This window comes from Eptesicus fuscus, chromosome 6, assembly GCF_027574615.1.
Source record: "Eptesicus fuscus isolate TK198812 chromosome 6, DD_ASM_mEF_20220401, whole genome shotgun sequence".
Taxonomy (NCBI): Eukaryota; Metazoa; Chordata; class Mammalia; order Chiroptera; family Vespertilionidae; genus Eptesicus; species Eptesicus fuscus.
The window spans coordinates 9,448,479-9,474,303 of record NC_072478.1 but is presented as its reverse complement, the minus strand read 5'-3'; the positions used below and the strand labels follow the sequence as shown (position 1 = coordinate 9,474,303).

The 25,825-nt window shown below is 41.9% G+C and overlaps 1 protein-coding gene across 1 annotated transcript in view; it reads right to left on the bottom strand.

Annotated features, from left to right (window-relative positions):
* Positions 1-4,837: 4,837 nt before the first annotated feature.
* Positions 4,838-25,825, bottom strand: part of ADRA1A (adrenoceptor alpha 1A) — an 86,232-nt gene continuing 65,244 nt past the window's right edge. Inside the window, exon 2 of the mRNA XM_008151449.3 lies at positions 4,838-5,355. Coding sequence (XP_008149671.1) covers positions 4,838-5,355 — 518 coding nt within the window. The remainder of the gene's footprint in view (positions 5,356-25,825) is intronic.

Genomic DNA, 25,825 nt, shown 5'->3' with positions numbered 1-25,825 from the left:
AAGAGAGAATGAATACGCGTAGCTTTAGGGCAGTTCCTTGCTTATCACTTGCAGTAACATATTCCTGAACCATCCATCCTGCTTTGAGCGATATCCATGGTAAGTCTTCTTTCTCCTCAACAGCCCCCTCCCCGATGCCATAACCTTCCTTTTGGACGGGACACTCAGTAATCTGTGTTGCAGGAGCAAAGGAGAGATGGCATTTTCCTGCACAGGGCAGATAAGGTCCATCCTCAGCCCCCGTGACATCTGGGTCTGGGGAGCATGAACGAGGTAACGCTGATGGGAGCACTGGCCAGGGGCCGGGTGTCCTCTGCTGAAATCCTGACTTGCTTTTGCCAGCCCAGCCCCACAACAGTCATCTTGCGGGGACTTTGGAGGCCAGAAGGCCACTACTGCCATTGCTTTTTGAAGATGGTGGCCTGCTCCACAGCACACTTTGTAGACAAGGAGCAGTTGCCAACAGTGTTCCAGCTGGCTTAACCGGAGCTGAGTGCAGGTGGTTTCATGGTTAGAAGTCCTAGTAGTGTAAAAAGAAATCAGAGTAACAGGTGAGCATACATCTGATGTTGTCTCCATAGTTACCACCTCTGCCTTCGATTCCATCACCCCGATTCGCTTGCAGAGTTTACCTTCCATGCACTTGCGCTCCCTTCTCCCTTTGCTGATAAGCAGAGCTCTTTCCTAATTAAGTCAACACGTAGGCAGAGGCAGCGTCTCTTTTGGCAAGAGGACCTGAGCAGAACCAGCCCCAGAAGCAAGTGAAAATGTGTGTCAAGCTGTGATTAAGTAGCTGTGATTAAAGACTCAATAATTACCCTCCCAAGCAAACAGGTCTTAAAATGCTCTCTCAGGCTACAAGCATGAAACCTACTGGGCCTGCACGATGGCTCACTCTGAAGGAGCAGGGAGGCCGAGACACTCAGGACATAAAGTGTTCACTTAAGAAAGGAAACCCAGGACCAAGGGGAGGCCATCTAATAAGTAGCCACAGCTGCCAACCGATTCTCCATCTTCAAAAATTGCCCAGGTCTCTGGCTACCTGGGGATCAGCATTCTGAACCCTTGGCCCCCTCGTGACAGATATGACATTCACATATTTGACACATTCTCTGAGCTCTGTGAAATCCTGCTGAAATACCTATAATTTCTTTTCTCTTTCTCAAACTAAAATAAAAAAAAATGTTGGAATATAGTTGATAAGAGTGATGTCATATTTGTTTTTATTTAGTTTAGAAAATGATATATTTCCCGAAAGTGTGCCAATTAACTGTGGTTGGTAGTCAATGACGCCGGTACCCTATGCAATGTATTTCATACCCACACGTGTGTTTTGCTATTCTAGGCCAATGCAGCAGCCTCTTCTGCGTTCTCTTATATGCCCATCTTCTCCCAGTTTGATACAGTTTGTCCTCCTTGCAAGGCCTGCGTAACATTCCAGGCAATGATCCCTAGGAAAGTGGTGCAGTCTGAGAGTCAGAATTATAGACGCCAAACCCTTTCATTTATGACCTGCTATTTGTTGGTTTTGGCTGGAATGAATATTTGGCAGCATATTTACTGAGGTTAATTGGCAAGCAAATCCCAAGGGAACAAAACATTACAAAGTTTGGGCATGGTTTAGTATCCTTAGCATACCCAGTCCTGACTTGGGGACTTTTACCCCCAATATTTATGAGAAAGGGGTTCTGTGGTGAAAAGAACAACATGCAGACCTTAGTGTTAGGGAGAACCAGGATTGAAGCATGGGTCCTCCTTGGCTTTGAGCCAGTCCTTAATCACTCTCAACTATCAGGTTTTAATCTAAAAAATGTGAATATTTTTGAAATTGTGAAATTGCTACAAGGTTTAGAGACAATGGGTACAAAAATGCCCTGGTAATGCCTGGCATGCAGTAGCACTTAACAAAAAAGCCTTAAGAAAATATTTATTTACCCAAATGCCACTGTCTACCATGGATGGACCAACTCAAGTATGTGGTGAGAGAGTTACAAGCCTCAATATTTTGGAGAGTTCAGCATACACTGAGTAATTGAGGAGCGGTCTTGGATGAGACACAACAGAGGCGAAAGGAAGAAAACTGTGACAAGCAAAATGCTTTCCTGAAATCCTTGCAAACATTTGGAGACATTTGTGAATAGAGATTCAAGGTCTCTCTTAATGCATGCAATTTGAATTGCAGAAGAAATCGGGTTTTGCCTATCCCATTATGTCAAGCTGACTTTTTGTGCTGCTGAGACAATCCCAAAGCAACTACTTTTCACAACACATTAGAGAAGACATTCTGACCCCTGTTGCTCTGGGCAAATTCTTCAAACTCCAAATAGATGCAGTAAACATGGAAGTATAAATATGATCACCATTTGTTTAACTGTGACAATTTTAGATAGTTTTTTGGCATGCTCAAAGGTACAGAGATTTTTTGTGGGTGAATAAAAAATATCTTGGATATTGTTATCCCACTTTGGCTAAGTCTTGGGTGACATTATTAATTTCTTATAAAATTGGAGTGTTTACACATAACACCACATTATGGGAAAGGAAAAAAATGTTAAAGTTTGCCTCCCTGGAGGGAGTGGGGTTAGAGAAGAGTGTAGCAGACAATTATTTATGGATCATTTTGCATGAACACAATTGTCATGGCTTTCGTCTGACGATGGAAAGATTCTCTAATTGTTTATTTTGATTAGCTCTGGCATTAATGCTAGCTTTCTGGTGATCTTAAACTTCCTTGTCTGCAATGATGTTTAAAGATCATCTCAAACATGGAGGCATATTTTGCTGAAGAAAAACTGTTACCATTCTTTCATGGGGATGTTCTTCCTGGAGGGGAAGCCTGGCCAGAGTGATTTTTGAAGTTCAGATTCTGAAGGAAGTTCTTCTCAATAATGAAACTGATTTTTCCTATTAAGGCAGAAGAGGAGCGAGGTTTGCATATTCACATCCTTCCCTGGTGCCTACATCCATAATAGGACACCCACATCTGGTAGAGCTGTTATGCGACATGCAGAAAGTCCAGAAGAGTCTAAAAATCCAGCCAACATCTAATGCCAGAATCCAATTTATGAGCACAAGGCAGAATGTCTAGCAGATCAGCAAGAAGACACTCTCCAGAAAGAGGTGAGAGAGTGGTAATATTCTATGTCCAAACACAACCAACAACCAAATCCAATCCACATACAAACATTCCCTCCATGGCAGTATGAGCAGGTATTAGCCTTTCAGAAGGATTTAAGGAAATTATTATTTTGCTGCAAGGGAAGAAGAAATAGATGATGTTGGCTACTATTTTGCCATGAATGTTTAAATAGCGGCTACATTCTACTTCAAAAATTTTAGAGGGAATTACCCAAATATGGGGAAAGAGGCCACTGAAATGACAAGTAGTTTTAGACCAGTGATTCTAGTCAATAATTATTCCAAAACCATAAATCTCATTTTAAATTGTTACTGTGAAATATGAAAAATATTTTAATTTTTACATGTAATTACCATCTTCATATTTAGTAGGTATACTGAGTTATTAAGGTTTACCAAAATTTGGTAGACAAAAACAAAAAAAAATAGCATGTTGCCTGAAGAAAGTGGAAATAGATGAAGTGACTGGGATACTGGATCTTTTACCAGACTAAATGGACATCTGTCAAAAACTCTTTGCAAACTCCTGCTATTGATGGGCTTTTAGTCAGTATGCTCCCAAGATAAGTGTGTCACTCAAATTTCTGGAAGGATATACTTAGATCACACGGCTCATTACAACATTCTACAGGTGCATGGAGACCTTGGCTCTCATCCATTATGCAATAGTGAAGCAGCTGAGAAGAAATGGAAATCAAGATGTGCCTTTCAAAATATTATCACCTGTGGCTTTTCATAATAGAGTTCTGAAAAAGGTAAGTGATTTGTCAGGAAAGATCTTTCTAGGCCATGTCAAAGAGGCTGTAGAGTAATTTTGCAGCCTCTAATTTAGCATGAAATTAGCACCCAGCCCACCCCAACCTTTTGATCTTTAAATATGTTACCTGAGAAGACTTCCTCCATGTGATCTAGGAACTGCTTAATGGAATTTTGTCCACAGTAGTTAAGTTGAAAAAATTACCCTCATCTCCACTGTCTTCCAATAAGAAAAACCATCCTTTCACTGACTGGTTCTTTCAGCACACTCTAGACCCAAGCCTAAAGGATGTGCCTCCTTTAGTGCAGAGATATGAGTGCCCTCACCCTCATCCTTTGGAATCAGGAGAAGTAGTTGGTCAAATCACCAAAAAAGGTAAATCTCACTGTCAGGTTTAACCCAAGCTAAGACACTGGATGTGTCAGAAATGAAGTTCAAAACTTGCTCTAAAATTAATGAGTATCACCCACCATCTTAAGGCTCTTTCTCTCCAGGCCCTTGCCCTGTAAATCTCCAACACTGCTGTCAGTAAGTTTAGCCTGAAAATAAAATCCCCTCACTCCATCAAGAACTAGCTCCAAACTTAGAGTGTGTGCTGAAAATATTCATGATGAAATCATAATCCTATATTTATAGACGTTTGGATTGTGCATGAAATTCTGTTTCCCATGGTGTTTTTCAATGAAGGGGCCAGACGTGGAGAGCGGGCTCAGAGGATGCCCCAGAGAGCATTAGCCTCAAGGACGTGCTGTTTATCCTCATCTTGAACTGGATGGCCGTGTGACATCCTCCCTCCTCCCTGAACCCTACCCACTGCCCAAGAGTTGGTCTCCTCCCCCACCCATTCCCAGATGGTCCCTGGTTGGAGGGTTCTGTCTTGTCATCCAGGAAGAGTGAACATGCCTAAGATTATCCCCCCTTCCTTCTGACCTTTCCTGTCCTCTAGACTTCCTCCCCGTTTTCACTGAGGGAGATGGTGTGGATCTTAATGGTTGGAATTTGATGGTTCTCTCCATGGCTGGGGGTCGAGGGCCCCATGCAGCAGCAGACCTGCAAAAAGCTTTTACTTCTCACCCGGGCTGTGGTGCAGGCTGATGGGTCTTTGGACACTGTAATCTTGGCAGATCCACGAGGCAGGGAAGAGAAATACTTCCATTCACAGACCCCATCTGTCTTGGAGATCTTATAGAAGGTCTCTCCTGAGCTCACGGGGATGCGCACCAGGTCCTTGTGCTGCCCCTCCGAGGCGTGGCTGGGCGGGTGCAGGGTGTATCCCAGGGCCCGTTTGGAAGACTGCTTTTTGCGGAGACACTGGAGTTTCAAGACATTCTGAAAGGCCTTTTTAAACTCTTGACTGGAGCATGGGTATATAATAGGGTTGATGCAGCTGTTTAGGTATCCGAGCCAAAATGCTATTTTAAAAACCGTTTCAGAGGGCTTGAAGTCAGGGAAGAAAGACCCTGGAAGGAAACACATAGATTCATACATATTATTTGCAAGCCAACAGGTCAATGGTCTAGGAAAACAAGCAAACAAACCAACAAACATCCTTTTATATTATTTTTTAAAAGTTTCAAATGATCCCAAGTGCATTTGAGTTTTTCACATTTGACTGACTAGCCCTGATGAATGTAATTCTTTGCACTATCCCCAAGACCATTCTCTTTGGCCCACATGTGCAACATCACTAATGTGAGCAGGCCCAGTGGGTAGGGTCGCACTGGTTCTCAGTGATAAACATTCCCTCATGTCTGCTTGAAAGCTTTACATAATGAAAACTCGGAACTTAGGCTGAGTCTACATATGCAAATTTTTTTTTGCCTGAATTTTAAAATAACTTGGAATTCATTCAAAAAACCCATATAAAAATGGGGTTATTTTAGCATTCCTTTTGTTCTTTAAAGCAATGTTATACAGACACGGCCTAAATAGTTATGAATTCCTTCTCTCCTGAATATTGGAATTGCATATTTTAATAAGAATTCAAAATTTATAAAATATTAGCTTTGTCAACTTTTGGCCAGTGATTTTCAATTACACAGTAAGTACAGTCACCTACCTACTATGCTTAGACTTACACTTTTACGTTGGTGCAAATTCAGCAGAAACTGCACTTTGAATTTTGAGTTGTGGTCTTTTCCTGGGCTAGTAATATGGGGTAGGATACTCTCATGATGCTGGGCAGTGACAGCAAGATGATTTTGCCCAACTGTAGGCTAATGTAAGTGTGCTGAACCCATTTAAGGTAGGCTAGGCTAAGGTAGGTTAGGTGTGTTAAATGCATTTTTTAAATTTATGATCTTTTCAACTCACAATAGGTTTATTGGTATATAACTCTATGAGGAGTGTCTGTATTTTTTTTGATGATGCCTTTTGATATTACAATATGCTTCCCTGCTCAACTCACTCCAATGGCTGCCAAAATACTTATAAAATGCTTGTCAACTGCTTGACATTCAGGGTTCTCCACAGAACTCGACCTAATCTAGCTTTCTAACATTAATACTTTTACTCTAACCAGACACTATGAACTTGTCTCCAAGTTTGTAGTGAGTCTGGTTGCTCACTTTTTTTTGGTCCTCTTGAGTTGGGTCCCCATGTCTAAAATGCCCTTTCCCAACCTCTTTAGCTACTCAAGTCTTGTTCATTAGTTAACAAAGCAGGAATCAAGTTTCAGACCTCTTTAAATATTGTACCATAACTATCACATAGCCGTTGGCAGCAGAATAATAAAAGCACGGAATCTTAAAGTGGGAATAATCTAAGGCATTATCTTATTCAATTACTCAATTTCCAAGTTAGAAACATGATGACTGTCACCCACTTGATAGCTATGGCACTAATACAGTGATGGATAAAGGGATCTAGAACTCCCAGTCCAGTGTTCTTTATTCTTTGCATAGCTTTTTTCTTTTGCTCCAGCTTAAAACCTTTATTTTATTTTTAAATATATTTTATTAATTTCAGAGAGGAAGGGAGAAGCATCCTATATAATAAATGGCTAATATTTAAATAGACTGAATAATTGAACAACTGAACAACCTGTCGCTATGACGTGCGCAGACCACCAGGGGGCACGCACAGAACATGGCAAGTGTTGGCCACGGCGGGATGGTGGAGCAGGTGAGCAGGGGTGCCAGCCAAGGCAGGGTGCCAGTCGCTGTCATTGGGGTGAGCCTCTGGTGGTTACTGAAAATTCTTTGCTCCTATGCACCGCGGTCCCGCCTGGTGCTCATACCTGCTGCCAGCGCCGGTCCCACTCGCACCCACTGCCGGTGCCCGGCGCCGGCCCCGATCGCTCAGCCCAGTCAGTGGGTACGAAGGGCAGCTGCTGGCCCTGATTGCCCCTCAGGGCTTCTCTACCTCACCCTGCTCCTGAGGGGCGATCGGGGCCAGAAGCCACCACTTGCACCCACTGCTGTCGCCAGCCCTGCTCACACCCACTGCTGGTGCTGGCCCTAATCACTCTGCACTGTCAGCGGGTTCAAGCGGGGCCGGCACCATCAGCACATGGGAGCAGTGGCGGCTGGAGCGGGGCTGCGAGCAGACAGGGGACCAGGGGCCACAGCGGGAGGGGCTGAGACCTGGCCCTGTGCCCACCACAGCCTCGCAGCCCACAGTTCCTTTCAAGGTGCATGAATTTGTGCATTGGGCCCCTAGTCAATGATAAGAGAGAATCATTTGTTGGTTGCCTTCTGCACATGCCCAACTGGGGATCAAGCCCGCAACCCAGGCACATACCTTGACTAGGAATCGAATGGGTGACCTCCTGATTCATGGGCCGACACTCAACCACTGATCCACACTGGCTGGGCAAGGCCTTGCTTTTATGTCTTTCTTTTTCTCTCTACTCTATGGACCCTTTAGAGGTATGAAAAACTGATGGGTGTCCTTATTCTAGCAAACAATGCCCTAAAATTTAGTAGAGGATTTCATCAATATAAACAAAGAGTACACTTAAATATTGCAAAAAAAACCCAAAATGATACAGTGGTCAATGGGAGCATGTATTATCTCTGAGACACACTCCCTGCTAAGTTCAGTGTGTTTCAAATAAATTAAAACACACACACACACACACACACACACACACACACACACACACACACACACAGAGAGAGAGAGAGAAAGAGAGAGAGAGAGAGAATGGTTGTAAAGTATTATTCTTTAGCTCCAAAGTTTTTAACGTTTTCTTATAATTATAATAGGATTTATTTATATTGAGTGCCTGGTTTGAGCCAGGCCTGTGCTAAACACTTTACATACAATTTCATCATCATTAGCAACATCCCCACTTTACAAATGAAGAAACAGTGGTTTAATGAGGTTGAATAACTTAATTAATGTCACATGGGCAGATGGTTGCTGATAGAAATGGGATTTAAAATTGGACAGTTGGATTTTCAGGCCTATGTTCCTTTATGGAATCTCAAAATAGATTTGAATAATACACCTCTTGGGAAAGAAGATGTTGAATAGAGAGTGATGAAGTGTATAGTTGCAGGAAGCTAAATTGGAAAGATGTTTTTTCTTTTTCTTTTTTTTTTTTTAACGTGTATTGGTTTCAGGTGTACAGTGTAATGGTTAGACAATCGTATACTTTACAAAGTGATCACCCCCAATATTTCAAGTTCCTACCTGACCCCATGCATAGTTATTACAATATTATTGACTATATTCCCTATGCTGTACTTTACAGCCTCGTGACTATTCTATAACTACCAATGTGTACTTCTTAATCTCTTCACCTTCTTTCACCCAGTCCCCTAATCTCCCTCCCCTCTGGCAGCCACCAGTCTATGAGTCTATGTGTCTATGAGTCTGTTTCAATTTTGTTTGTTTATGTTTGTTTGTTTGTTTATGCTTTTTCAAACTTCATTTGAGATGTGAAGAAAGTGGCCAAGGCCAACAGGAGTGGTGGTTTTGCTTGAATATGATCAGTTCTAGAAAAAATTATTTTTACATTATGATGCCAATATATTGTCCAATATATTTTCCTAATACAATAGTGACATGATTAAGGGAACCTGCTTCACAAAGGCATGCCTTGATCTGGCCTTAATGAGAATACATGAGCAGGGTATACCAAGAACTACTTTGTCTGAGAATTTCACTATTCTATAAATCAACTAGAAAGGGGAGTACACTTCTATTATTTTAAGAATTTTAATTAAAAGAAAAAGAAAAATACATGAATTATGAATGGGAATTCTAATAAATTGATTTGGGATCCTTGGAATTTCCCCCAATTCCTTCAAGGACACTCTTTCTGCTTACAGAGCCCTGATCTGCATGCATAAATATAAATCTCAAATGTCCTTTTAGTCCCTCCATCGAGCCCCCCTTACCTTCAGTCTGGCTGACTCAGAGCTGAGCTCCTGGGCTCTCTCTATTGTGGCCTTTCTGCTCTGTCTACAGCTTCAGAGCTAAATACTGGTCCTCCCCACTCCAGCAACAATCTCTGCTCCAAGAGGAGCATATAGCTCCCAGCTTAATCCCTTAAACCCATCACCCTGAAGGTCAGGTTATCCCTTTATGTGAATCTGTCTGCTTTAACTCTTGAGCTTTGTAAACCCCCAAGCCCTCAAGACTCTTCCCTTCACTGAGTTTCCTTCCACTATGTGGTCTGCTGTGGAATCTCTGACTCTTTTCTCTTCAAGATCTTCTAACCATCCTGGTCAACTAAAACTTGGCCAGACCGAGATGGACAGACATGAGTTTATCCCTGAGCACCATCAAAATGTTGGAGATGCAGAATTTTTGTCTCCACTGTTGAGGCCTCTAGATTCCACGGGAAAATTGAAAATTATGATTTCAAATACTTTTTGCTCTCAATGTCCCCAATACAGGAGAAAAACATTTTTCTGCCAATTTTGGTTTTCTGTGTTTGTTTTTTTTTTTTTCCAGAAGTGCTTCTAGTTCACTCTATTAGACAGTGGAGACAAAAGTGGAGTTCTCAGATTCCAGCCCAGTACTGGGAATTAGAAAATTCCTCTTCAGTTCAATCCTTTCAGAGTCAGGGTGACATGGTATGGAAGCATAAACCTGTGAGTCAATTCTCTATGGTCCTAGCCTCCCAGCTTCTATGCTTCATTTCACCTCCCTGGAAATGTGACATCTTCAAGACAACTTTGAGACATTGGGTTATGATAAACCCTAATTAGATGGAGTCACAGAATGCTAGAATGTGAATTCTGGCAGAATCATAGAGACTAGCAAGCACTGTCAACCCTTCCTTTATAGATGAAGATAGTAAGGCTGAGGAAAGAAAGGGGGTCCCAAAAAATCACCTGGCTCATTTGTGGTCCTGTCAGGACTATACCCAGACTCTGCTCCACTTCACCCATTGATGCTCCTAATCTATGTGCCATTTAGTAACCCCACAGAAAGTGGTAATGGCAATATGTCTAGATGTTAGCATAGGATGACAACAAGTTTTGCAGAGATAATGAGAAAGAAGGGGGAGGATAGTAACATCATAAATAACTACATCATTCATAAAGTCATAATGTACCGTTCAAACACTGGAAAAAAGAACAGTCGGTGATGAGCTTGGAAGGGCTCATCTGTAGGGTATCACATTAAGAAAATTGGTGCCTGAATGACTCCAATTAAAACAATGCAAACTCCAAAGGAGAAGCTGATGTTACATGACCATGAAAGAAAATAACCCTTAATTGTTTCTCCTTGTTCAACCAGTAGTCTCTCCATGGGTGTGGGTATCAGTCCAATGTGACTGGTATCCATCCAATGAACAGATGAGAGACACAAGCTGTCACACAGATAGAAAGCCAGTTCCCCAGGCCAAGGAATTCCAGTGCCCAGCACTATCCAGGCCAGATTAGTTGGCATCTTCTTGCCAGGAAGAAAACCCATTGAACTAAACCCCAGAGAAAAGCTGTAGGATTCATAGTGTAAGCACAGACCCAAGTTTCTTATTATCCCAGAGTCTACCAGATGCCTGTGCTGGGCTTCTGGTTTGGCTGTCACAGTGACTTGCCTTGCACAGCTCAGCCAGATAGGAGTCTTTAGGTTATGTACCTAGAATGGCAGTCAGGGATCTCTAAGAATGCTGGCCAGCTTAACTGTGGACTAAAGCCGTAGGCTCTCAATCTAATGCTCATGGATGGACTTCCCATGAAATGAAATACAAGTCCGTGTATGTGCACAGATTCATTTTCTTGAGAAGAGGATTTCACTTCTATTGGCCCCTTGCATTGGTCTTGGGGGACATAAAAGATGGCCAAGTGTACCTCCCAGCTCCTGAGAACAAGGTATCTCTCTGGTTGGCAGACCTTACTTAGCCCTTACGTCCTGATGACAGTGCCAACCTTACAAACTGGGCAAGAGAATGTTAGTTCAACACCTCTTTAGAAGGATGTTCTCTTTCCTTCTATTTAACTGGGGCTTAAAATAGCAGTTTTCTTGTGCCTCTTAGGGAAGTGATGTGGTTGCTTTCTTGTGAGAGGTAATATGTTGAGTCTTTTCTGAACTTTCTGGCAGGAAGCTTGAACAGTAGTCAAGTCAAAGAAGGAAGGAAGTGTTGGAGGGTGCAGGGAGCAGGGGAAAAGATACATATTGTGTTCTGGGTACACAATACTGAACAGAACAAACCCAGGGCATTATTGGGGCTGCCCAGTGTGGGAGTGCTGTCCCTTTCCCTTTATCCAGGGACTGGCGTACACTGGCCTTTAGTTACTATACCGTGATTCCTATTATCAAAGACCACTGCTTCTTCCAGCCTAGGACAGGAATGAGATCACTTGGGGAGATACTCTCTCACACCTCAGGCTTCTGTAAGGGGGAGACTCTATGGTATCATTCTATCTGGCCAAGTGTAGCTCTACAGAATTAGGGATTTACCCTGGATGAGTCCAAGCTCTCAAAGTAAAGCACTACAAAATGTTTTTCTCAGGAGTTACCAAAGCCCCAAACTATATTTCTCCTTTTTTTTGAAAAGGGGACCATGTCTCCCAGAACACACATGTTCAACCCAAACACCCACAGTAACTGGGTAGACTCACTGTGCACATTTCCTCAGAAGAACTCCTGGTGTCATATGTTTCTTTTTGAAATAAGTAATTCAAACACTTTCGAAACATAGCACAATTTCCCCCCTCTTTAGTTAACAAAATTTTGATATTTGTCGGTAAATAAGTCATCATGTTCTTTTAGAGGTTGTTCCTTAAAAGCAACCTCCTTTCATAAACCAATTTATTTTCCAAACTTTGCTGCTTTCATTAAAGCCACCATTGCTTCATGAGTCTCACACTTGATACATCCTATAATCGCTACACAAAGCTTTCTCCAATCACTCAGTTTAAAGAAGAGTAGTCTACAAACACACACGTGTTAGTGTGGTGTATTTCTTCCATGGCACATATCATGGTTTGTACGTTTTCTTTTTTTCAAAAGAATGTTCCTTTCCCCTCACCCCCCAGTCATGAATACTTTTAAGATCTACTCTCTTAGCATCCTTCAAATATACACTACAGTATTGTTAACTATAGTCACCATGTTATACATTATATCTCGGGACTTACTTGTTTTATTATTGGAATTTTATACCTTTTGAACACCTTCACCCATTTTGCCCACCCTCTTGTAAGTTTTCTTGTTTAGTTGTTTTCTTTGATTATCTGTCTCATCCCCCAGCATGTGCAATAGCCTTACACTGGCAAAGGCTCAGGTTGTCTCTCTTGCTATAGAGCAAGCACAGGGCCTCGCTCAGTTCCTGAAAAAATAATGTGTATTTGACTCTTCCTCCCTCCTCTTTGTCTCTCACATTTCAACCAGTCACTGAGCGCCACTGATGTTTTCCTTTGGAACATCCTTCAGACTTGGCCTTTCCCCTCCACTCCCATTCACAGGACCCATGCACTGTGGCCGCAGAGCTGGAGGGCTCTCTCCACTTATAGCCTTGTTCATTGCTAAGCCAGTGGTGCCCAACTCATCACCCTGCAGCTTTTTGAGGGTGGCACTACTTTCCTGCTCAGAAACAGAGACTTTAGGATGAGGAATCAGGAAGGCTTGGATTGGCTGTTGAAAGCTGAGTGAGTCACTTTCCCTTCCTGAGCCTCAGTTTCCTAATCTGTAAAGTGAAATGTAATCATTACCACTCCTTCCCCCTTTCAAAACATATGCTTCTGGGTAAACAGAAACAGTCAAAAGTGAAAAACAGGCTTGTGTCAGGCAGGATGATTGAGGAACCCTGGGAGATGGCCAGGAGGGGAGAGGGCAGCTAGAAGGGAGGGAGCACACGGTTTTGGGTTAGGTTTGGGGAAGACATTCTAATGTCCATCCTGGAGATTAATGTCTGAGCTGGAGGGAAAGAAGGGCTGGGAGGACATAGCCAAGGGCTGTTGTCCTGAGGCACAGGTACACATGCAATACTCTGCGGCCCACTGACAGTGAGTTACACTGAGTAGGAATGGCATTTGTTCTATTTGTGCATAGAGCACAGCATGGTCCAGAGCTCCCATGCTCCTTGGTAATATGAGAGCTGCACATATACACATCTAGGTCCTGAGAGGCAATGGCAGTGGTCATCTTGTCATCTCCAAGGGGAAGAGACAGAAAGTCAAGAAAGTGATTGAAGCCAGTAATATATTAAGGGAACCTCATCATAGTGAGACCTGCCAAGATGTGTGCTGTACATTGACTTTTTGTTGCTGATAAGATCAAGGTCAAGCACATCACCTTGTCATTCAAGGCCCTCCATCATTTGGTTTCACCAGCCTTACACAAACTTGTCACTCACCTGACAAGTAATCTGCTCAGCACCTTCTCTGAGATAGGAACCGTTGTAAATACTAGAGAGAGGATGGCCAAGAAAATGCACAAGGTTCTTGGCCTTGGAGTTTTCATTCTATGAGTATTTCCAAGAAATTCCTATTAAACTGAATTGTAAGTTTCCAACACCAAGGCTTTCTTCTTGCCATGGCAGATTTTTCACTGTAACTTTGTTAATCCACTAAGGTGACTATGGCCTCAGCTCCTGTGGTTCTCTGCTTTACTCCCTTGCTCCTCTCTCAGTGACCTGTCCCTTTCCCTTGTATCAATTCCAACTTAAATCCATTCAAGTTCTCAGTCTGCAGAGTTGTGTTTAAAATCCAGCTCCACCCTGGCCGGTTTGGCTCAGTGGATAGAGAGTCGGCCTGCGGACTGAAGGGTCCCGGGTTCGATTCCGGTCAAAGGCATGTACCTTGGTTGCGGGCACATCCCTAGTGAGAGGTGTGCAGGAGGCAGCTGATGGATGTTTCTCTCTCATCGATGTTTCTAACTCTGTCCTTCTCCCTTCCTCTCTGTAAAAAATCAATAAAATATATATAAAAAAATAAATAAATAAAATCCAGCTCCTCCATGAACCCCTTCCTTCATTACAGTCTGTTTTTATACCCTTTACCCTAAGCCAGTGGTCAGCAAACTCATTAGTCAACAGAGCCAAATATCAATAGTACAATGATTGAAATTTCTTTTGAGAGCCAAATTTTTTAAACTTAAACTTCTTCTAACGCCACTTCTTCAAAATAGACTCACCCAGGCCGTGATATTTTGTGGAAGAGCCACACTCAAGGGGCCAAAGAGCCGCATGTGGCTCGCGAGCCGCGGTTTGCCGACCACTGCCCTAAGCATTTAACCTTAGTTACTTTTTTTGTAGTACACATCACCATCTTCTATGCTTGTGTTTTTTCTTGAATATAAACTCTTTTAAGTCAGAGATTTTTGTATTTTTATTTCACTGATGTATCCTCAACACCTACAACAGTTTATATAATACAGAAGAACCACACAAATACTGTTGAATGAATAATACGTTCAATCCTTATGATTTTAATCTCTTTAAAGACAACCTATTTCTTATCCTTTATTTCTATCTCCTTTAGTGATGAACAATTCTCAATAAATGTTTATTGAGTCAATAGATGACATTTGTTGAGGGAAGAAAATGATATTTTGAATAAAATTCCTGCTTCAACTACTTACAGCTGGAAATACACTCTTAAATGGAGAATGAGAGCCTGTCTCAACTCACATTCCAACATTTTATCTTCCCGATCTTCAAGACATTCTTATTTACATGAAAACAAAATAATTATACCAATAATTTTTATAGCTAAGTCATAGGTACTTTATCAAAGTATTACTTCCAGTACTTATAAAGACATTTTATAGGGTCTTGTAGGAAAGGCTGCAGCCTGTAATTAAAGCGCGATAGTCATCAGCCTCCTCTCATATTTGTGGGATGTGAATTCAAGGCCAAACACCACAAATTCGAAGCAATGAAATAAACAACCAAAATCGGTCACCCTGGGAAGAAGCAGAGGAAGTTTTCAGGGTGATGTCCCTTCACATCCAGCATAAAGGGTAAGGCAAGTTCCATTCCACAGACTTGTTGGCAAGGACATGGGTGAGTTGTCTGAGGCTTTTGTAGTGAGAAGTGAACAGGGAGCAGGCAGATGAACTTTTGGTTCTGTACTTCTGTAAGGATGCCAAATCTGAGTTTCCTGGACAATCCCTACTTGGCAATAACATACCAGGTCTCTCACTGGCCACCAGGTCACCCAGAGGCATGTCCCTTGACACTGTAGCCATCCATCATCTAGCTCTGTTTAAGGTAGACTATGAAGAGCCCTTTGTTTACACTCCTGCACACACCTCTTCCCTGTCTGGGTTAAGCCAGGGACAGAGACTGTCTATGGTCCCTTTCTACTTCTCCGCAGCCTTAGGCTCAAGCTGGACCAGACCAGCAGAGTGCCTGACCACCACCCAAAGTAAGTAGTATTCAAAATGACATAACATATGTACACAGACATTTTATAGATTATTTTCAAAATAAAAGGTGTCTTTTTGGAAGCTATAATATGGCTTCTAAATACAATTGGGCAAATCCATTTTAAGATGCAGAAAGGGATTGGGGAAATTTACTCTCTAATTTTAAAGGGCAACAGAGTAGGACACTGTTTTGATTATAGACATCTTTTTTTTTTTTAAAAAAAGAACTGATCATGCCTCCATCTTTCATAATAAGTGCAATATTGATAAATCTCAGTTTTACCTCAGGAGACATCTTTATTCTTTTCAAAATTAACCAAGCCTTCTGCCGTTTCAACTGAGAATTGACTGATACTCTAAGGGAGAAAATAGAGGTCAGGGAAGCTCATCCATTTCCACAGCTTCAATTTCCTTTTTTGCCTTGATGACTCTCAAATCTCTATCCGTAGACCATGTCTGGCTCCTGAGCTTTGGTCCACATACACAACTATTACCAATTCATTTCATCCTTAACATAATCAATCTGAATGCATCGTCTCTCACAAACCTACTCTTTCTTCTCTACTTCATTATCAGTAGATGTAACCCCTTCCTCTAAGTTGTCTCAGCCAGAAAACCACTGTCCTCAACCCTCACTCTCCCACTACATCCAATCACCCAGTCAAGATCACTAAACTTGCATTCTCTTTGTCACCATCTATCCTAGTTCAGGCCTCCATCATCTCTAACTAAGATCCTGTATCAGCTTACTAACTGAGCTTCCTGCTTCTAGTCTTTCCAACCTAGTGCCCACACTGTAGCCAGAGAGATTCTGAGAAAACAAACTTGATCATATCATCCTTAATTAAATCATTTCAATGACTCTTCACTGAATTCAAGATCAAGTACACATTCTGCACTAGGACTTATTAGGTCCACAGGTCTGGGAGACTTACAATACACTTTGATAGGTAACTAGTTAGTAGAGTATGGTGATCCAAGAGCTCGTTCAAAGGCTGGTTAGTATTATAGGAAAGTAGAAAATTCTAACCCCTAGGAATTGAACATTTGTAAAATTGTTAACTAATAGAGTATCTTTAGTTCACTAGCATGTGGTTTAGGGTTATAGTGTTTGATATATCATAGTTTAATCTTAAAGAATAAACATATGGCTTCCAGAAGGCAGCATGTCCACTCTAAAGCCTTCCCAAGGGCAAATAGGAACCACTCATGAATTTCCTACTGTTCTAGTGGTAGTGATGACAATGGTTCAGAAAGTTTTGCCAAACCTGAAAGGCCTGAGTCAGGAATAAAGATAGCTGAAGGATAAACATGGAAAGTGGTAAAGAAAAACCAAAGACAGAGACAAGTGCATTGCAGGCTGCCTGAAAAGAACAATCCCTGGGGCAAGGTGCGATTTTGTGTTTTTCTAAGGAAAGGTTGACCCCCACTGTTGTGATTCCCAGCAACGCTGTTTTCTGGATATGCTGTTGGGAACAGAAGCCTCCTCGGCAACTCCAGCACAGCTGTGCTCATTCCCCAGGCCAGGGTTCAAACAGCAGACTGTTACCTGGCTCTAGTTATCTATCATCTCTTTCTTTCACTCACAGGAAAATTTTCATGGGAAGATAATAAAGCTACGCTAGTTTATCAAAATGAAAATAATGACACTCATTGTTTTTGTCTATTCCAATTCTCAAGATAGGTATCAGTGTCAGTAGGTGGCTGACTTAGGAACATGTTCAGACCTGGGGGCTCTGACAAGTTTCTATTCTAATTTTTAGAAGGCTTACATTGATCAAGAATAACTGAAGAGGGAGGCTGCTAGGGGCAGGAAGACCAGCTAGGAGACTGGCATATTGGTCCAGCTTAGAATTCTGGCCAAAGATTAAAAGCTGTAGGAAGACAGATTGGGCTGCCCTGAAATCTGGTCTTCCCATAAATGAAAGTATCCTGGGAAAGGATGGATAACCACTCACTGAGGTTTCACACTGGGGATTCAAGCAACATAAAACATCCTATTAAAATATTCTTGAAGGTGCATGTAACTCTGACATTTCAGAGCTTCCTGAAAAAGCAAACAGTATTGGTGGAGAAAGGATTGATTGCTCTGGATGTCTTGTTTCCTTTTTAATATTGCAGTAAACAAACACACCATGATAAAGACTTCTGGATCTAATGATCAAATTTCCAGGAAATACAAAGAGGAAAGGAACATATAAAATGACACCCAAGGGATGAAGTCAGCAAAATCCAGACTATGGAAAACTGTTCAAATAAAAGAAAAAGAAAAAATTTAAGAAAAAGGAAAAAAAAGAGATGACGGGAAAAGCTGTAGCATAAAAAATACTTAAGACTAACCATAGATTTCAGTTCAAACAAAAAGTTTCTAAAGTATTATTATAAAAAACACAGAGAAATGTGGACACTGGATATTTGATAATAAGAAATTACTACTGGCTTTTGCCTTTAAGATAATAATGGTGTTATGGTGATGATTTTCAAAAAAGGGTATTGTTTAGAGGCACATAGTGAAGTAGTTACAATGAAGTGATGTCTAGAATAAGATTCCAAAGGCTCTGTGTGGAGTGGAGAACCTGAATGAGAAAAAACTGCTCACATATCTATTTATAATTGTTCGAATTGGGTGATAGGTACAGAAGCCTCATTACACTATACTCTTGTGTATCTTTGATAATTTCCATAACAAACTTTTTGAATTTTTTAAAAAAGAATAAAAGTATGTAACTAAAAATAATTCCTTGTTACCTGATTTATTTGTGCTTTTATCTGCATTTCTAAGTTTCTTAAAACTCCTTTAGGTGAGTTTGCGCTTTGATTCATCTGACTGGAAGACTGAATGCATTTGGGACTATGGCGAAACAAAGAGGTGAGACTTTGTTCTGACCTCCTGGATCCATTTTGAACCAAGACTGTAGAGATGAACCAGTGATTCACAGCATGGAATGCCACAGAAATGTCTGAGGAGACAGCGAGGCAGGGAAGCATTCCTGGAGGACAGACTTGAGGACAAATATGCCCCCACGTGGCCTCAGAGAGTAGGTAACACATGGACCTATGAGACAAGGGCGGGGAGGGCGTTTGGAGTGAAGGGAACCAGGCAAAGGAAGATCACAATGAACCTGGGTGGAAGATCACAATGACTCAGTGAGAAAGAGTGGGCTGAAATAACAGAGGCCTTGGAGAGCAGGCAAAGGCATTTAATTTGATACAACGATAATCCAGCAGCTTCTGCACTTATGATCACAGAAAATTATTGGACACAGTTGTGTTTTTAAGGCAGATATGTTCAGGATATATTGGAGAAGTGTATTCACTCACGGAGAAATATTTATAGAGATGAGACAAGAACCAAGTGTGAAATAGAGTCATAGTAGAGCATCAGCTCTCAAAGCTCTCTTCCAAAAGGCCTCCTGGGTGGAAAATTCATCCATAATAATATCAGGCCATTATTTGCCTTTTCACTCTCCTCCTTTTGTAAGTTCCCAGAGATGCCACGTGTTACTGTGACAGACTGAATGCAGAAGCAGCTATGAGGATCCAGCTGTCTTTTATAGCCAGATATAAAAGAGATTGCAAAAATGTAAACAATATTACTCTTTTTACTATTTCTTTTCAGTTTGAAAAAATTAGTTTTTTTGCACAAAAATATATCATTTAGGTAAATGCAATGGGTTCATTTTGTTATTTTAAAAGAATTAAGTATTTTAAAAATACTTCAGTTTTAATTTCTAACATGGTAATATCAACAGATCTAATTTATGTTATGAAAAGCTCTTTAAGGGTCTCAATAATCTTTAAGAGTGTAAGGGAGGCCAGCAACCAAAAGGCCTGAGAAATGCTGTATTTGAGTGTTCATTAAGAATATGGAGAAAAGGGGATTCAAGGGGAATTTCAAGGAGGAAGTGGTCAGACACGGTGATTATGTCAATAAATAATCCCCAAGCACTCTCTGTGTCCAAGGTGCTGAAATGAAGCAGGAGGGATCAAATCTGTCTCCAGGCTGTCAAGCTGGCTGCTGTTTGATTCAAAGCCAGACACACATTGTTTTCTGCATTGACAAGAAAGTTGGTTTTGAATACCTTCTAGTGATGCTCCAAATTATCTATTCTTCTAGCTGAGTGGGTGGGCAAAGTTTTGAACCTCTCACCCTCAGAAAAGCATAGCTTTATTAACTCATGTAGCAAGAACGACTCCTAATATATGAAACAGATCCAAAAATACGTATCCCTTTGCTTACACAAGTTATAAACACTGCCAATTCTGACCTAGCTTCTGCTTACTCTCATTTACTTCTGATCTAAGGACATTTTTCATTCCCAGATTATTTCTCCAGATAGAGCTAACAATTCAGTTATCTTGACATGCCATTTAGTGCATGTATAGAGAAAGCCAACTCATTTGACTACCTGGAGTCTAATGAAAATTAAAGCCAGGACAGTATCTGCCTGCAAAAAAGGCACAAAGCTTATAAAATATTTTAAAGTTTACAAAAAGAAGATATTTTGGGGGTTGTGTAGGTACCATTCTTCAATACTAAAATGAGAAGTTACTTTTTGAAGAAACTTTTCCAAAACACTACTCACCCACCACCACTCCCTTGTCAAAATTAAACACTCCCCTTGCGCTCCTCTGAGCACTCCGATTTTCATCTAATGGAATTTATAAACCCATGGCATATGAAGTTTGTTATGCATTTTTCTGCTTTACCTCCATGCCCAAGGAGATCCTTCAGAGAAGGTATTTTACTCATATTTGGTTCCCGACAATGCCTGACATGATGCCAAGTTTTAATTATTGAATTCAATTAGTTAAAAAAAATCCCGAGAGTTATCTACATTGAATTTGTTAATTTAATGTATGTAGTTGTTCAAAAGTTTATTACTGGGTTCCAACCAGACATAGTAATACATATCAGCATAGTATCCTGGCATGAAAAATGGCAGAACTGGACACAGTATATGGAGGACAAATCTGCGAGGCAGGGTCCAGAGAGGAGAAAGCTGTGCAGGGAAGTCCCAGCAACAGCAGATGGGTTCCCTTGAATCTATGGCCAAATATTTAGCTGTGGGAGCAGAGAGCAGGCAGCTATAAGAAGACCTGGCAGTATATTCAGAACAATTTGATTCTGTTGAGGTTGCTTTTGGGATTCATTGCTTCTAGGGCAAGAGTAGCCCTGTTCCCAAGTTATGTTTCTCTGAGATCTCACCTGAGCCTAGAATATGGAGAAGGTCTCCATTCTAGCTGGTTTTTCACCTTTAATGTGTTTGCACACATGTGATCTCTGAATCTCTGGTGAGCCTAGAGATAATAAGTGGATATTTTGAACTTTATGCCAATAAATTCAACAACCTGGATGAAATGGATAAATTCCTTGAAATACACAAATTTTCAAACCTGGTGCATAAAGAAACAGGACGTTTGGATATATCTATCCACTGAGCCAAACCAGCTAGGGCACACTTTGCTCTTTTCTATATCTTCTATTTATCTCCTTATTATGTTCATGCTTTCCTTTAAGTTCCTCAACATCTATATAATAAAAGGCTAATATGCAAATCGACCGAACGATGGAACAACCGGTCGCTATGATGTGCACTGACCACCAGGGGGCAGATGCTCAACACAGGAGCTACCCCCTGGTGGTCAGTGTGCTCCCACAGGGGGAGCGCTGCTCATCCAGAAGCCAGGCTCACGGCTGACGAGCACAGTGGAGGTGGTGGGAACCTCTCCTGCCTCCATGGCAGCGCTAAGGACCCCTCAGGGGATGTCCAACTGCCATGGGGAGCGGGCCTAAGCTGGCAGGTGGAAACCCCCCCAAGGGGTCCCAGACTGCTAGAGAGTACAGGCCGAGCTGAGGGGACCTCCCCCTCCCCCCCAGTGCACGAATTTCGTGCACCGGGCCTCTAGTATTTATAATAGCTGTCTAAAATTCTTATCTGCTTTCAATCATTATTGGTTTTTTTTAGTCTATTTTTATTTCCCACTTTCCTGCTTCACCCACTTTGCAAGTGTCTAAATTTTTTGTTCTTCTTTTAAAGAGCAGCTTTACTTGGAAGACAGTTAAATTGCCTGCAGATCAGCTTTCAAGACTTGAATGTAAGCTCTGTTGGTATGGACTTATGGTGGCCTTTAATCTAGGGCTATTTAGCCTTAATATCAAGGCATGGCCCTTCTGGGGTCTCTATTAACTGTACCAGATGTTCAAAAAGGTCTCATTACTGTGTGGGATCAGAACTCTACCATCTCTCAATTCTTTGTTAGTGCTGGGACTTGTTTAGCCTATAGCTTCCTAGTAGTTTGTTCTGTTCTCAGTAATTGTTCTTTGACCAACCACTTGAAATCTCATTCTAAGTATGCAGGGCACAGTATTCAGCTAGAGACTCAATGAGACCCCATGCAGATGTTTGGGGCTCTTTATCTGACAATGTTCTTCTCTCTGATACACTGGCCCACAAAGTCCAGCCACTGCAGCCTCCCTGATTCCCGATCTGTTTCCCCAACTCAGTGAGACCACAATGCTGTTTAGAATCCCCTTCCACGTACTATGTATGACCCAGAAAGTTTCTCCAGGCAGAAAATCAGGGACATACATATTAGGGCTCTCTCCCTTTGTTTCCCTTCTCTCAGTGATCAAAATTCTGCATTGCCAGTTGTCCAATGTTTGCAAACAGATGTTTCATAGACTTTGTCCAGTTCTTTCTTTATTTACAATGAAGAAAGGCACCCGGGACCCAGGCTTCCCTCGCAGCCCCGGCTTCATCTGGAAGGACATCTGGTCTAATTACTAGCATATTACCCTTTTATTATTATAGATATGCATAAGCCACGGATACAGACAATAGTGTGGTGAAGGCTTGAGGAGGGGGTAGGAGTGGGGAAAATTGGACATCTATAATATTTTCAACAATAAATATAACTTTAAAAAAGATAAAATATTGTGACAGGATTACTAGATTTAGTGAGGTGATCACATTGTAAGGTATATACATATTAAGTCACTATTTTGCACACCTGAAACTAATAAAATGTTGTATACTGACTATACTTAAATTTTTAAAAAACTGAGGAGGAGGAAACACTTTCAAACTCATTTCATCAGGTTTTTTTGTTTGTTGAAATCAACAAACTATTTCTAAATTTATGTGAGAATAAAAAAGATCTAGAATAAACGAAGCAATCTTTAAAAGAACAAAGGATGAAGATTCATCTTACCTGAATTTAAAACTGTAGAAAGTTAGAAGAATTAAGATAATTTTGTATTAGCAAAATATTAGGTATGTATATCAATGACACATGGAAGTTTAGAAAAAGACCTTCATATATGTTGTCCTTTGACTTTTAACAAAGATGCCAAGGCATTATGTGGTAAGCAGAACAATAGCCCCCCAAAGATGTCTATGTCCTAATTTCAGGAACCTGTGGAATATGCTACCTTACAGGGCAAAAGAAACTTTGCAGTTAAGAACTTTGAGATGGGAAGATTAGCCTAGACCAGTGGTCGGCAAACTGCGGCTCTGTTGACTAATGAGTTTGCCGACCACTGTCCTAGACTATTCAGGTGGACCCAATATAATCACAAGGGTCCTGATAAGCGAAAGAGAGAGGCAGGCGGGCCAGAGAGGGCCCTGTGACAGTTGAAGTAGAGGCCAGAATGATGTGAGTGGAAAGGGGCCATGAGGCAAGGCAGGCATGCAGTCTGTACAAGTCTCTAAAAGGCAAGGGATGGCTTCGCCTCTGGAACCTTCATAAGGAACATAGACAGCCCTGCTGACACCTTAATTTTAGGGCTGTAAGACCCGTTTTGAACTCCTGATCCCCGGAACTGTAAGACCATAAATCCATGTTGTTTCAAGATACTAAGTGTGCAGTAATTTTTTATAGCAGCGATGGGAAACTAATACACATCCAGTGAGGAATGTTTCAATAATGTTTCTGGATCCTGGTTATCCATATGGAAAAAATGTACATTATTCCTTATCTCATACCAGACACAAAAATTAACTCAAAATGGATCATAGGTCTAAGTGTAAAAACTAAGCCTATGAAATTTCTAGAAGAAAACATAGAAAATAAATATTGGTGACTTTGAGGTAGATAGGACATCAAAAGTAGGAGACATATGCTGGGCTGGTGTGGCTCAGTGGTTGGGCATCTACCTATGGACCAGGAGGTCATGGTTCAATTCCCAGTCAGGGCGTATGTCTGGGCTGGGGGCTGAATACCCAGTGTGGGGTATGCAGGAGGCAGCCAATCAATGATTCTCTCTCATCACTGATGTTTCTTTCTCTCTCTCCCTCTCCCTTCCTCTGTGAAGTCAATAAAAATATATTTAAAAAATCACAATAATAAAAAAGTATGAGACATAATTTAAAAAATGGATAAATTGGACTTTATCAAAATTTAAAAATGTTAGGTTTTAGAAGACACTATCCTATATAATAAAAGAATAATATGCAAATTGACCATCACTCTAACACAAGACGGCCACCCACATGGGGTCAAAGATGACTGCCCCCATGTGGACACAAGATGGCTGCCACAAGATGGCCAGCATGGGAGGGAAGTTGTGGGCGATCAGGCCAGCAGGAGAGGGCAGTTGGGAGGGACCAGACCTGCATGGGAGGGCAGTTGGGGGCGACCAGGCCAGCAGGGGAGGGCAGTTAGGGGTGACCAGGCCTGCAGGGGAGAGCAGTTGGGGGTATCAGGCCTGCAGGAGAGGGCAGTTAGGGGTAATCATGCCAGCAGGGGAGGGCAGTTAGGGGTGACCAGGCCAGCAGGGGAGGACAATTAAGGGCAATCAGGTCGGCAGGGGAGTAGTTAGATGTTGATCAGGCTGGCAGGGGAGTGGTTAGAGGGTGATCAGGCTGGCAGGCAGAAGCGGTTAGAGGCAATCAGGCAGGCAGGCAGAAGCGGTTAGAGGCAATCAGGCAGGCAGGCAAGTGAGCAGTTAGGAGCCAGCAGTCCTAGATTGTGAAAAGGATATCCGACTGCCTGTTTAGGCCCAACCTTACTGGGATCAGGCTTAAACAGGCAGTCGGACATCCCTCGAGGGGTCCCAAATTGGAGAGGGTGCAGGCTGGGCTGAGGGACACATACACCCCCGCCCCCCTGTGCACGGATTTTATGCACTGGGCCTCTAGTCTATATATATAAAAGCCTAAGTGACAGTCCAACTGGCCAGTGGGTATGATGCGTACTGACCACCAGGGGTCAGACGCTCACTGGAGGAGCTACCGAGCTGCAGTGACGAGGCAGCGGGGGTTCTCCGGTGATGCACCCTGGATCCAGAGAAGAGGGAGCCTGATTCTCCGAGGGGTTATGTTGTTGCTGGGGCACTGTTGGCCCCAAATCTGATTTCCTGCACACTTGCATTTGCATTCCACACCCTGTAGAACAGCAACTTTGCAAAGTGTCCTCTTGTACTCCAGGACCCCTCAGGGGATGTTGGAGAGCAGGTTTTGGCCTGATCCCCTCAGGCCAAGCCAAGTGATCCCACCTGCTGGAGGGACCCTGCTCACTCCACAGACGCCCAAGCCGCAGCACCCCCCCAGGTGCCATCGGCTGGGGAGGAACAGTGGGAGGTTGGCTCCATGGCATGTCTGGCTGTCTTGCCCAGTCCCACCCCACTGGCCACCTTCTAATTAATTCCCTTTCAATGTGCATGAATCCATGCACTGGGCCACTAGTTAAAAATAAAAAGACAGGAGGAGAAAATACTTGCAAACAAGTGTTTATATATATATATATGCCAGAAAAAAATGATATGTATCTAAAATATGCAAAGAAGTCTTATAACTCAACAATAAGATAATATATGTCACAATAAAAAATATGCAAAAGATTTGAAGATACAGTTCACCACAAAAGAAATGGCCAATAAGCACATTAAAAGATAATACACATTATTAGTTATCAGGAAAACACTAAGTAGAATCACAATGAGGTACCACTGCACACCGATTACAATGGATAAACTAAAAACAAAACAAAACTGACCATAACATGTGCTGGTGAAGCAACTGGAAATTGCTTCGCCATCACTGTTGGTGAGAATGCAAAATGGTCCAATCACTTTGCAAAAGTATATTTTGAGAGTTAAATATTTAAAACACCTACCTATCATATGAGCCAGTCATTTCTTTCCTAGATATT